The sequence below is a fragment of the Rattus norvegicus genome, chromosome 8, assembly GCF_021556685.1.
Source record: "Rattus norvegicus strain SHRSP/BbbUtx chromosome 8, alternate assembly SHRSP_T2T, whole genome shotgun sequence".
NCBI classification, from domain to species: Eukaryota; Metazoa; Chordata; class Mammalia; order Rodentia; family Muridae; genus Rattus; species Rattus norvegicus.
In genome coordinates this window covers 22,354,536-22,367,321 of record NC_141541.1, presented here as the reverse complement: position 1 = coordinate 22,367,321, position 12,786 = coordinate 22,354,536, and the positions used below count along the sequence as shown (strand labels likewise).

Here is a 12,786-nt window from a genome sequence, read left to right as displayed (position 1 = left end):
TTAGAAAGAGGGAAATATAAGAGATATATGGGTAGAGTAATTATTGAGACAAGAGACAGAAGAAGGCATTTTAAGGGAGAAACCTAAACAGTAAAAGGAAGTAAAGAGATAGACACATCAGGCCTTTGGCTTTGACCATGTTTTCATTCTTGATGTCTCTCGTACCTGGGTATCTGGCTAATTCATTCTTATTTCTCCTGACCCTCACAGGTGACCATCTGCAGGAAGAAGAAGGAAGGAGACTACCAAGTTCAACGTCACCGCCTAGCTTATTATTTGTCTCACCTAGACCTGAGGAAGCTCCAATAAGTACCTGCCAGTGGTGCCTCTTCCCTAATGGAATTCAAAGATTAAATAAAACACATTGGTCATACTCAGCATGTATGACTTTCATGACTTGAACCCTGAGGGTGTCCCTGGGGACTAAGTGAGAGATGTCCCTCCTTTGTTAAGTTCTGAAGGAGAACTTATGGTCTGTAGCCTCATGGTATGTCATTCTTTAGAGACACCAGAAGGAGTGAAACAGGTTATATTACTTTTCTTGGTGATAAAGCAAAATATCTCACCACAGCTACTAAAAGAAATGTTTAGTTTGGCTTACAGTTCCAAGGAGGCATACAATTTTTATGGTAGGGGAAGGGTAGTAGCCAGAGCAGGAACCACGTTGGTCATATTACACAGGTAGGAAACAGAAGAGGACGTGGGGGCAGACTATAATGCCTCAAATTCCATCAGTCTATGAACCTCCTCTTCCAAGAAGACTCCATTTTCTAAAATTCCCAAAACCATTTTGAGCTTTATCAACAGATAGAGAGATCAACTGATTAACTATGTGAGACAATACAGAGCAATCTTTCTTCAAACCACAGCATCAGTGTATAGATATTGTCATGGAGTAAAATGAACACATCGCTTCAATGTGTTGTGTCCTCTCTTAGTCCCTCACTATATGCCTTACCTTCACTTCAATATCAGCTATCACACTAATATGTGTTTCTGCAACTCCTCCACCCAATGAAGCCCTACAGAACTCATATTTCTCTTAAATATATATTCTCTGAGCCTACCTTCTGCAGGACTTCAACACAAATCCTCTGGGTTGTTACCCTCATCCCCTTGTAAATCATCCAAGATGAGAAGTAAACGAAGAAATAAATGAGTGGGTCAGAAATGACTCCAAAATCAGACTCAGAACTTGGAACCTACATGCTTTATGAAAGTCTGATTTCCTGAGTAATGTCACACTTTTCTAAAAATCAAATCTGGTTTGAGTGGGAAAAACTCAAATATAGGGGAAGATAATGACAAAAGGCCGGCATTTTAATGTTTTTCATCATCTTGTTCTCTGAACACAAGTAAACAGTGTAGACTAGCTTCACAAATGTCCTGTTTTGGATTTAAAAGAATCCACTGATGACATCTACACATATTTCAAAATTTTAACAATGTATATATTTGTGTATGTGTCTGTTATCAACATGTTATGTCACTTCTATGTAGGTGCCTGCAGAGGCCAGAAGAGCATGTTGTATGCCCCAGGAGTGCTTATTATATTGTTATCCACCAGAAGTAGATATTGGAGATTGAACTTGAGTCATCAGGAAGAGTTGTATATGTTCTTAAGCTGATCTCTCCAAATCTGAATGTTAGAAATTTAATCCTCAAGTGATCTTGTAGTTATTTTCTCTAACTTTAACATTATCTTTCGTGTGAGAGAGAATCAAGATTCTTAAAATGTTAATGCTGCAGAGGTGGCCCCACACGTAGTAGCACATACTGCACTTCCTGTTCTCTTCCCAGTATGCACAATGAGCAGTTCACAAGCACCTGCAATTTCAGTCACCTTCCTCTGACCTTTGAAAACAAATGTATGTATATACACAGAGAGAAATACACATCAACACACAAATAAAAATGAATGTTTATTTTTAAAGAGGAAGTTGATGACTGGGAAAGTTAGATTCACAGGGTCCCTATCCAAGGATAAAACACAGTAAGTAATTGCTGCCCACAGGAGGATATTCAATGTCGTTGCATGCTGATTCTGTGGTTAACTAATGAGACATAGGTGGGTTTATATCTTTGGTCTCTTAGGGATAAGTGTTTGGGTTTTGACAGGAAAACACACAGAGTACCAAGGCAACAGTTTTGGAAGTTGAGATTAAGAAGCATTCTGGGCATATGGGCTCCCTCTATCTCCATAAATGGAGTCAAGTTTCTATTGACAAAGATCTTGTGGGCATGGGTTATTTTGCCTCCTATCCTTCCAAATAGGGACTTTGCATTTTCCCTCTTTTGTCCTTCCACCTTTTGTCAGAGGAAGATGAACCTTGGTTCATCTTCCTCTGACAAAAGAAGCTGTACTTTAGATGCCACTCCCCTGGTCTTGGAATTCCCAATCTTCACAATTTTGAGAGAATAAATTCATTATTAGTTGAGTGGCATGTGGTTTTCTTTCTTTTATAGCACTATCCCGTGAACAAAGACCTCATCCTTGTGAGCTTTATTTATGTTATAGCTGTAGGATGAAGATTCAAAGACAGGAGAGAGCAAAAAGAGGAAAGAAAAGAATTACTTAAACTCAACTTATTGATCTAGACAAACTACATAGAAACAGAGAGAGCAGCCTGAAGAAGCAACACACACCTGAATCCCAGCCTTCAGGACACTAAAGCAGGATGAGTACATGCTCTAAGACAGCCTCAGCTACTAAGTAAGACCCTGCAGAGAAGGGAGAGGGGGAGGGAGAGGGAGGGGAAGGGGGAGGGGGGAGATAAATATCTGGGTACACAAACCAATTCTTAATCTATCACAAGTCTTCACCAAAAGAATATATATCAAAAAGAAAAAGGAAGTGGGAAAATGGAATACCATTGGGATGAAAAGGAATCAGTAATAAAAATTGTATATCTAAATTACTTTTACAACACCGACTAATTACAACTCCACATGAATGCCAAATTATTTCACCCCTAGTTTCGAATGTCTTCATTATAGGAAGACACACTGCTAACAAAGGAGAAACACCATGCTGTATAATGGGTATTGTCTAAGTCAGACTCTGGGTGTTTCTAAGTATGTGAATAGTGTACAGAACTCCAGCATTCTTTGATGTTTCCTGATTGCATGTATAATGTGAGCAGAGGCCTCACACTTCTGCTAAGCCTTTTCTCACCTCAAATTGTGAAGCAAAATAAACTTTCTTTAAATTGCTTTAGTCATGCATTTTACTAGTGATGAGAAAATTAACAAATGATAGCTGCTAATTTGTTTTAAAAATCATCTTACTGTATATGTGTATCAAAGCAGTGTTCATATACCTTTACACAGATTCACTGCAGTCCTCACATACATCAATGAAACTATTCTTTGCAACAGATAGATACCATTTTAATGAACACTACAATAAATCAAAGGAAAGAATTATAGACTTCAATCTCAATGAAGACTCATGCAATTCCTATACCTAAAGTGCAGTGATCATTGCTGAGGAAGGGACAGAAAGCTTGTAAGGGCCAAAAGAGCAGGGAGTTTTCTGTGAGATCATGCCTACCAGAAATATCAGAAGACACAATAACTTCTAAGACATTGTAAGTAAAATGCAAGGATGTTAAACTACTACTAAATTATGGTTTGAAAGTTAAGAATATGTGTTGCTTCTTTGAGAGGACATGGGTTCTATTCCCTGTGTGACAGCTCACAATTGTCTATAACTCCAGTTCCAGGGGATCCAATAGTAATAGGCATATATCCAGACAAAACACTTATATACATACTCATTTAAGGGAGAGGGCAATAAAGGGGATGTATAGGAGCAATAGCTGTATGTGGTAGGGGGAGGGGAGGGAATGGAGGCCTGTGGACAGAAATCGGGAAGGGGAATAACCTTTGAAATGTAAGTAAAGAAATATATAATAAAAAATTTAAAAAATAGAGTATTGGAATATAAAGAGCAGAAGAAAAATCTTTCTCACATCAAACTCAATTTCTCATCTCAAAACTAAATTATTGGGGCTGAGAGTTGGTTCAACACTTAAGAGCACTTATTACTCTTAGAGAAAGTCCAACTTCAGGTCCCAACACCAATCAATGGCTCACAACTGCCTCGCTACAGCTTCAGGAAATAAAATGCCCTCTTCTGGTCACTGCATGCACCTACCCTCAAGTACTCATAGCAACAGACAGACATACATATAATTAAAAGTAACTTGTTATGTTTATGATTCTATGTTTATCTATGTACTATGTATGTGTGTACCTGGTGTCCATGGAGACTAAAAGAGGGCATTGGATACCCTGGTGATTGGGATTACAGTTGTACATAAATCACTTTGTAGAAACTGGGAATTGAACTTGGGTTCTCTGAAGAGCAGCCATGCTCTTAATTACACAGGCATTTCTACAGCACATAAAATAATTTTTAAAAATAAAAATTACTGGGCTGGGTGATGTAGTTCTATGAGTGGGAAGTTGGGTTCAAACTTCAGCATAAGAGGTGGGTAGAGTAAGAGAAAAAAAGTAGTAAATTATCATTTGTATTTTTTTGCATCGCACAGACTTTTAATAAAGTATTGTTAAGTTTAAAGTTTCAAGGTCTCAAAACAACTAAAGACTGCAAAGAGGCGTTAAAACAAGGCTATGCCCCATTTCACGTGCAGTGTCTTTTCCCCAGTACTCCCTCCCCCCATCATGTTTATACCTTTGCTTTCCTTGAACCCCTCACTTTCTCTGTCTCATTTGCTAGCTTGTGTGCAATCAATGCCACTGCCAGTCTTTCTCTTGCTATTTTCACTTTCCTTTCCTGGATGCTAATATCCTCTTCAGTGACCAGAAATTCTTTGCAAAGGATCTGTGGGCCTGCTTCTGGTATCATCTTTGCCAAATGTGAAGATGACCCAAGGGTGGACAAGGGCCTGGGGTCCATGCTGTTAGCTTGAATGATTGAAGAGGCGGCGTCTGTGTCTCTAGGTGTAAGATCTTTCAAAGCCTTGGAAAGGTCTGAAGTGCTCAAAATTTCTCCCGCACTGCTGTAGGCCTGGAGTCCTTGAAGTCTCTTTTGCCAGCAGGCTTGCTCCGGCTTCTCCAAGGTCTCCTCCCACTGATAGTATCTTACCTCATTGCCCAGATGGGATGTGATTTTAGTGACTGGCCTCTTGAATGTATAATTAGACATCCTCAGGGGGATTGAGGTACTTAAACAAGGCTTTGATGGATTCTCACAGTCACATTGCTTCCTCTGTGAAGTCTTGCCCATCTGACTCCGTTCTTAGCCCTATAAGCATAAGGCATGAAATTGGATCCATGTGATGGAAAGCTACTGATTTTATTACTCATGTGATACCTATTATATTAATGCTACTTGTAATATCCATCTTCCTCCTCTCCCTTGTGATACATTTGACCTGTTTTCAGAAACAACAAACAGATCTAAGTTGAGCACAGAAAGCTCCAAGTCAATGCTCTCCCACAATGTGGCAAAACTCCCTCTTTGCTGGAGTGGACTTTTTTCTGGAGTGGAGTTTTTCTGGCTCTACTGACAATTGTTTGAGTCCTCATATTCCCTGTCGTGATACACTGTCCCTAGTTTTCCTCTAAGTCCCTAATACTGTCATTCTTCTGTGTTATCCGACTATGAATTTGTTATGAACCATTTGATTGTTTATAGCTATTATAACACTTAAGTCAATAGTGAAATTAGGTCATAAGAGCCAGAGATTGAGAGAAAGTTTCTGCTGGACATAATGGGACCATTGTGCTTGAACTCACAGTAGCTCTCATTACTTGTATAAAACCTGTACAAGATCGGGACAGCCAACATTATTACAGCACAGATGTGGCTCCTGGTGGGTTGCTCCAGTCCATGGCCCTGCACCTATGCACATACTGGGGACACTGATAACTTTCAGAAGGTTACATAAGGATAAAGAGGAAGAAGAAATGATGAAGGTATTTGGGTAAAACTGGTAGGGTATGAAATAGAATGATATGTTCAATACATTTCATATATGTAAAAATTTTTTAAAGAATAAGTATTTATTTTAAAAATCAAAAGTGAAACTACCAATACTATCACTCTTGAAGAGTCACTGAGATGTATTTAGCAACCCAAATGGTCATGTTAAAAATAAGTAATTTAGAAAGTCTATTTTCATGTGAACAGAAAAAATAATGAAGGAAGGAAGGAAAGAAGAAAGGGAAAGGAAAGAATGAAAAGAAATGTATTCACCCATTACCAGATTTTAATTTCTAAGGCTTTTGTTCAATGTAACAAGTTTTGTTATATATAACAAATAGCAGTATTATTTCTCACGATCATAAGTTATCATAAGTTGACTCCTAACTACTTATTTTCTCATTATTCTCCATATTTATTTACTTATTTTTATTAACATACATTAGATACGCAAAGGGCTTCACTGTGACATTTCCTTATGGATGAATAATATACTTTGATCATAGTCACTGCTGGTATTTTTGTTATGACTTTTCTTCCTCCTCCTCTTCCCATTTCCCTTCTATATCTATCAGGTTTTCCTTTACTGTGTCATATTCCTTTTACATTTTAAAGCAACATACTTTCTGTATCAAGGTGGCTCTGAAGGTGTTTGGGCCCTTCCTGCTGAACCTGATAACCTGAGTTTGACCCACAGGACCCACATGGTGCAAAGAAAAGCACATGCTCCCATGGGCTGACTGCTGACATTCATATGCTTGTCAAGGCAGACATATCTAGAGGAGCACCCCTCCCCCAAAAAAGAATATAAATGTTAAAATTGCTTTAAATATATAGTTTACACATAAGAGAAAATTCAATATTTTGTCTTTTGTGTGCATATGTGTAGAATGTGCATGTACTTATGTGTTTGCATGTGTATGTGCATATAGATATATGTCTATGCAGGCCTGAAATTCATATCAGATATCTCTGCAATAGACCTCCACTTTATTTCTAGAGGCAGGTCTCTCATTGAACCTGACCCTCACTAATTCTGGGTAGTCTAGCTAGTCATCTTGCCCCTGACATCCATTATTTCTGCCTCCTCACTGCTGTGGTTACAGGTGGCCACCACACTTGCCTGTTTTTTGTTTTGTTTTGTTTTGTTTTGAGATTAAACATTTGAGAATGTTTCTCCCATTCTTCCCACCAAGATCCTCATAGGCCCCTCACTTTTTTTACAATCTTGACCCCCCTTTTCACTAATTGTTGGTACATGCATACCTGTATATCTATATATTCCTAAATATTGGCTGGCTTGTATGTTGGTTTTGGGGATTTAAACTCCAATCCTTATAATTGCACAGAAGTGTTTTATCCACTGGGCCATCTCCTGAACCTGGCATTTGTCTTTCCAAATCTGACTTCTTTTGCTCAATATAATAACCTCTGGTTCTGGCCTCTGTCCTGAAAATGGCACAATATCATTCTCCTTTATAATAGCTTTGGAGGTCAGCTGAAAGAGTGCTTGCTTAGCATGCAAAAGACCCTAGGTTTCATCTCCATAAAATAAAGTGCAGTGATCAAGTAAGTAATGACAACACTTAGGATATGGAGGCAAGAAGACCAAAATTTTAAGGATATTCTTAGCTATACAATGAGTTTGAGGCAAGCCTGAACTACATAAAACCCTGTTTTAAAATACAATATCCTATTGTCTATATATATATATATCTCACTTTCTTTATACATTCATATTATGATGGACATCTGGACTGATTCTACAGTTTGACTTCTGTCAAAAGCATTCTGTCAGATTAACATCTGAAGGACAAATATTCACAGATGAGTATAATAATGTAGTAAATATAAATACACTGCATTATGATTAAATGAATTAGCATCTTTACAATTTTAACATTTATCATTTTCTTGTGTTAGGAAGCATCAAATTTCTCTTCCCTAGCTCTTTAATATGTAAGAAATATTGTGAATTATAGTCACTTGCAGTGTTATACAATATAAGACCTAATTCTTCTAGTGTAAATTTTGTACCCATTATCCAAGCTCCCTTCTTTTGATACCATATCAATGTTTGCTGCTGTGGTCTGTGATCTCAATAGTTCCATTTGTATTACTAAAAAAAGTTACTATTTATCTTACCTACTTTTTAAAACTTCATATCTGGAAGACTGCCATCAATATCATGCCGCAGCTATTGCCAGTCTTATGACAAGTTAGAAGAAAAAACACACAACATACTATTTTGGTGCTTTTATAAATATGAAAAACTAACACTAACATGGAAAAAGTCATAATGCTTGGACATTTTCCTTTTGTTTTACGTTAGTCTGTTGACTCATTAAAGTCCCCTTAAGCCTGTTTGATATTTTCTCAATTTTTACATTTTTTTCATTTCTACTTCTAGTTCTACTTCCTGTTGCTGTGATAAAATACCTTGAAAAAAAAGTAGATGATAGTCCATTACTGTAAGAGTTAAGGCAGCTATTTACAGCTACCATCAAAGCAGAGGAGTAAAACCCTCACACACTTACACACTCAAGTCCCCTTAAAACTTTCCTAGTACTTCATGAGAAAGTTGAAAACTAGGCTGAAGTTTCAGGGATCTAGTTGACATAATTTCACATATCATTATGTTTCTAAACTTCTTCCAATTCTGTTGATATTTTCTATCTCCCAATCTGACATTTCTCTCTACCCCCATCTTCCTGTATAGTAATCTTATAACTACAGTAGTATACCAAGAAGTCCTTCCATCCTCAATGTCTCTTTTCTAGGAAATCCTTCTTTTGGTATTTGATCATGTTTATATTCCTCTGAACTATATAGAATTCCCTTGCCTAACCTTCAATGTCCCTTCCTCTTGGTATTGTATTTTCTGTAACATCTTACCTCCAACCAGCTCTGTATTACATTTCTCTGTAACATCTTACCTCCAACCAGCTCTGTATTACATTTCTCTGTAACATCTTACCTCTTACCTCTAACCAGCTCTCTGGATGATTTAGAACCTTCATATGTTGTCATCATTCTGTGGTTCACTCCCTTGAAGTCACAATGACCCTTTGTTATTAGATCCAAAAGGAATGTTTCACACATTCTTGAAGTGGAAAGAATTTGGAGCCACTCAGAAATGTGAATCTACTTTTACAACTGGAATAGCGTGGGGGGGGCATTAATTTTGTTTTTTTTGGGGGGGGGCGGGCAGGGGCAATAGATTCTGGCTCCACATAATCCTTGTCGTCTTCAACTTGCTGTATAATTCAGACTGACCTCAAACCGTTCATCCTCTTGTCTCAGCCTTAGCCTCTCAAATGAATTACCATGTTCATAAGTAACATGAATAGAGAGCATATACATCTGATAAAATTCAACTCATCTATTGATATGTGTTGTTAACAGAAACTACGAACTTCTAGAATGCATTTTAATGTAAATAATATAAAAACAATAATGGCTGTGTATTTAAAAGAAACTGATAGCTTTTTACACTTTCAGCATAAAAAATGACAAGTCATTGAGATCAGTATAATAAACCTGATTTCAACATTTTATAATGCATACATATATCAAAACATCATAGAATCACATTTGTATCTCCTATAGATTGGATCTGAACTGTATGCCATAGGCTTCTATTTTGAATTCTCAGTTCTTAGCTTTATGGCAGTATTTTGAAGGTATGGAGTCTTTAGCAGGATTCTGGCTAGCATAAGAAAATCACTGGGGACAAGCAATTTGACATTATAACCACTTCTGGTTCCATATCATAAGACTCTGCTCCCTAGTCTGCCGCAATGCAAACAACTGCTGTCTCTCAATAATCCCAAAGCCACATCCTATAGGATAGACTGTAACATTCTGAAGCTAAATAAACTTTTTCCGCCTTAAATTACCTATTTTATTCACAGTGATACAAAAGTGACTAACAGGACTAATAAATATGTAAATTTTCTGTCTAATAGCTACAAATTTAACTTAATAAAATGAACATTAATTCTATGTCATAATATATAAAAACTTTTATTTCCATATAATGCTTCAGGTTATTAGCAAATTTTATCATTTCTATATCTTTATACAGTTTGACAAATAATTAAGTGTATTTGTTGAAGTCTTGATGTATTTTCTACTATAAAATTCTAGCCATTGGGTTAATTCCTACAGCTTATATGATCCACCAGCTTTGAAGGTAATTCTCCCTCTGGTAACACAAAAGATACATGGTATAGAAACAGAAGTGACAACTTGTATTTTCTAACAGACAGGACATTATCTGGCAGTATAGCTGAGGATCAGCACAAGGTAGAAAACAGATGAAACCAATGAGGAGGTGGGAAACGAAGACAGAGATGTGAAGAGGGGCACAGAGCTGTTGAGAAACATATAACAAAGGAAGATGAAATGGAGAAAGACGTGAAATGGAAGGGGAAGAAAGAAGATGGAGGAGAAGGAGAAAGGAGGTAGGGATTGGGGAAGAGGGAGGATGCTCAGATGATAGGAGACATAAAAACAAAACAAAACAAAACAAAAAAACCCCTAAGAGTGGCTAAAGATCATCATATTCTTTTGATTTAAAATTATCAGAAAATGTACAGAACATAAAACATACCCTCTGTCCATTCTTCAGTGTCTGGTTCAGTGGTATAAGTATCTTCACACTATTGTGAAACCATTGCCACCATCCATCTGAAGAATTGCCTCATTTCCCAAACAGAAACTCTTCTTCTATGTCCCAGGCAGAAGAGTATACCAACTCTTCATCCATCGTCCCAGGCTAGGGTGTCCTCTGTTTTCTGCTTCTACAAATTTTACTACTCTAGAGACAGCTGTATGTAGAACTAGATAGCATTTGACTTTTATGACTAGCATATCTTACTCAACAAAATATTTCATTTGTGTTGTACTATTTGCCAAAATTCCCCTTGTTTCTAAAGCTGATTCCTACTCCAGCCACAGGTAATCCAACAATGTAAAGAGTGAGGTTCCTGACAACTCATTGCCCACTCTGGTCCCTGCATAGGTCTCCACTGAAAGCTGATGATCACTTGCAGCACATTTCCTAGCACAGAGACAGTCACAGTAGACGTGGGACCAGGAACAGAAATCCATTTGTGCTTGGGAATTGAGATCGTCACCCTGGCTCCAGTCAGTCCTACTGCTCACACTCAGCTTTGTGGTCCTTGTTTTCATTTCTGGGAAGAGATTAAATTCAAGATAAATCCATTTCAACCAACAGAACACAGAATATATAAGATACACACACACACACACACACACACAGTTGAGGTAATGATCTCCAATACAGTCTAGGGTTAGTTTGTGTTGCATAAAGCCCCCCTGTTTTATAACATTTGTGTATGCATATACTGGGCCTGAAAGATAGTTCAGTGGGTAAGGCTGATTGTCTCCAAGCCTGACAACATGAGTTCCAACCCTCTGTCCCAAATGGTGTGGAGATAAATGGCATGAGGTCTCTGATCCCAGCTTGCTAGCTTCGAGGCAATCTAGGGTCATTGTAATTCTCAGCAGACTGAGACCAAGGAAGCTTACTTTCTCTAGCAGAGGCTCCTGGTGTTCTGCCCAGTAAACAGGAAACCCAAGTGACCCTCAGGACCCTTTCCTCATGAGAAAGTAACTTTGTTTTTAACTATAATTACCAACACATCTAGGTGTTACACTGCAGACAGATTTCTCAGTCTGCAAGGAGGTTTGGGTCACTTTGAACAGAGATAAACTATTGCAAGGTATACAGCACCTGGTGTAAACTAGAAACTGTGGGAAAATCTTTATTCTGCCTTCTGTATAAAAGATGCTGAAACTTTCAATAACTGTGCACTGGTGTGGTATACCAGTGCATCCCCTGTGTTCTGGTTAATGTGACCCTCACTTTGGACCCCTCAAGGTACTCAACATTGGCAATGGTGTAAAGAGAGAACTAAGTCCTGAGAAATATCCTCTGACCTCTGTATGCAGACACACACAATAAAGAAAATACATTTTTTAAGTTAGCATATGTTAATTGCACAAAGGAATGTGTTTATGATATTTCCCCTAGATTCCATCTGTGATTAAACACATGCAATATTTTTCTGAGAGTGGTTTATTTCTGTTAATATGATGATTTAGTATAATAATCCCTCCTTATCTTTTTTCTGTAAACATATTGTTTTTATGGCTGAATAGAATTTTACTGTATGCATCACATTTTTACCCATTAATTTCTTAATGGGCATATAGCCTATTGCAGCTTAGCCACTGTGAAGACAGAAGTGACAAACGAGTATGCAGATGTATCTCTAACAAGCTACTATAGTTTTTGTTGTGTTGACACAAGCTAGAGTCACCTGTAAGATAAAACCTCAATTGGGAAAATGCCCCCATCAGATTGGCCTGAAGACAAGTCTGTGGGGGCACTTCAACCATTAAAATTGATGTGGGAGAATATATAACACATTGGGCAGTGCCATCCTGGGCAGGAAATCTTAGGTTGTGTGAGAAAGTAAGCTAAACGAACTAAGGGATTAAGACAGTAAGCAGTGTTCTCTACATTTGTTTTAGTTCCTGCCCAGATTTCTCTCAATGATAAACTGTGATTAGGATATCCTAAGAATCGGCGGCTTCTTCTTCCTCCTCTTCCTCCTCTTCCTCCTCCTCCTCCTTCCTCCTCCTTCTCTTCTTCCTCTTCCTCCTTCTACTCCTTCTTTCTTCCCCTCCTCTTCCTCTCCTTCTTCTTCCTCTTCTTCCTCTTCCTTTTCTTCTTTGTCAGAATGTTGGATCACAGTATTAGAAAGCAAATTAGAACACTGACTGATTTTTTTTTTGTAGTA

At 37.8% G+C, this 12,786-nt stretch overlaps 2 protein-coding genes across 5 annotated transcripts in view; one reads left to right on the top strand and one right to left on the bottom strand.

The window, feature by feature from the left end:
- Muc16 (mucin 16, cell surface associated) overlaps window positions 1–377 on the top strand; it is a 203,053-nt gene extending 202,676 nt beyond the window's left edge. Inside the window, 1 exon segment of the mRNA NM_001428753.1 lies at window positions 211–377. Within this exon segment, the coding sequence (NP_001415682.1) occupies window positions 211–309 (99 nt within the window). The 3' untranslated portion in view covers window positions 310–377.
- A 4,161-nt stretch (window positions 378–4,538) lies between these two features.
- Window positions 4,539–8,981, bottom strand: Mbd3l1 (methyl-CpG binding domain protein 3-like 1). Of its 4 annotated transcripts, NM_001106803.2 has the most exons (3): window positions 8,890–8,981; window positions 8,103–8,161; window positions 4,539–5,272 (listed from the first exon to the last, which is right to left on the bottom strand). In NM_001106803.2, exon 3 carries the CDS (start codon window positions 5,252–5,254, stop codon window positions 4,694–4,696), a length of 561 nt encoding a protein of 186 aa, NP_001100273.1. In that variant the 5' UTR covers window positions 5,255–5,272; window positions 8,103–8,161; window positions 8,890–8,981; the 3' UTR covers window positions 4,539–4,693. The 4 variants fall into 4 exon arrangements, with proteins under 4 accessions (NP_001100273.1, NP_001423380.1, NP_001423382.1 ...); NM_001436451.1 differs by lacking the exon at window positions 8,103–8,161 and having other exon boundaries at window positions 8,849–8,981; NM_001436453.1 differs by lacking the exon at window positions 8,103–8,161 and having other exon boundaries at window positions 8,931–8,981.
- Window positions 8,982–12,786: the final 3,805 nt, after the last annotated feature.

Excerpts from the sequence above, each read along its gene's own strand:
- Mbd3l1 (NM_001436451.1), bottom strand. The coding sequence starts at position 5,254 with ATGGGCAAGACTTCACAGAGGAAGCAATGTGACTGTGAGAATCCATCA.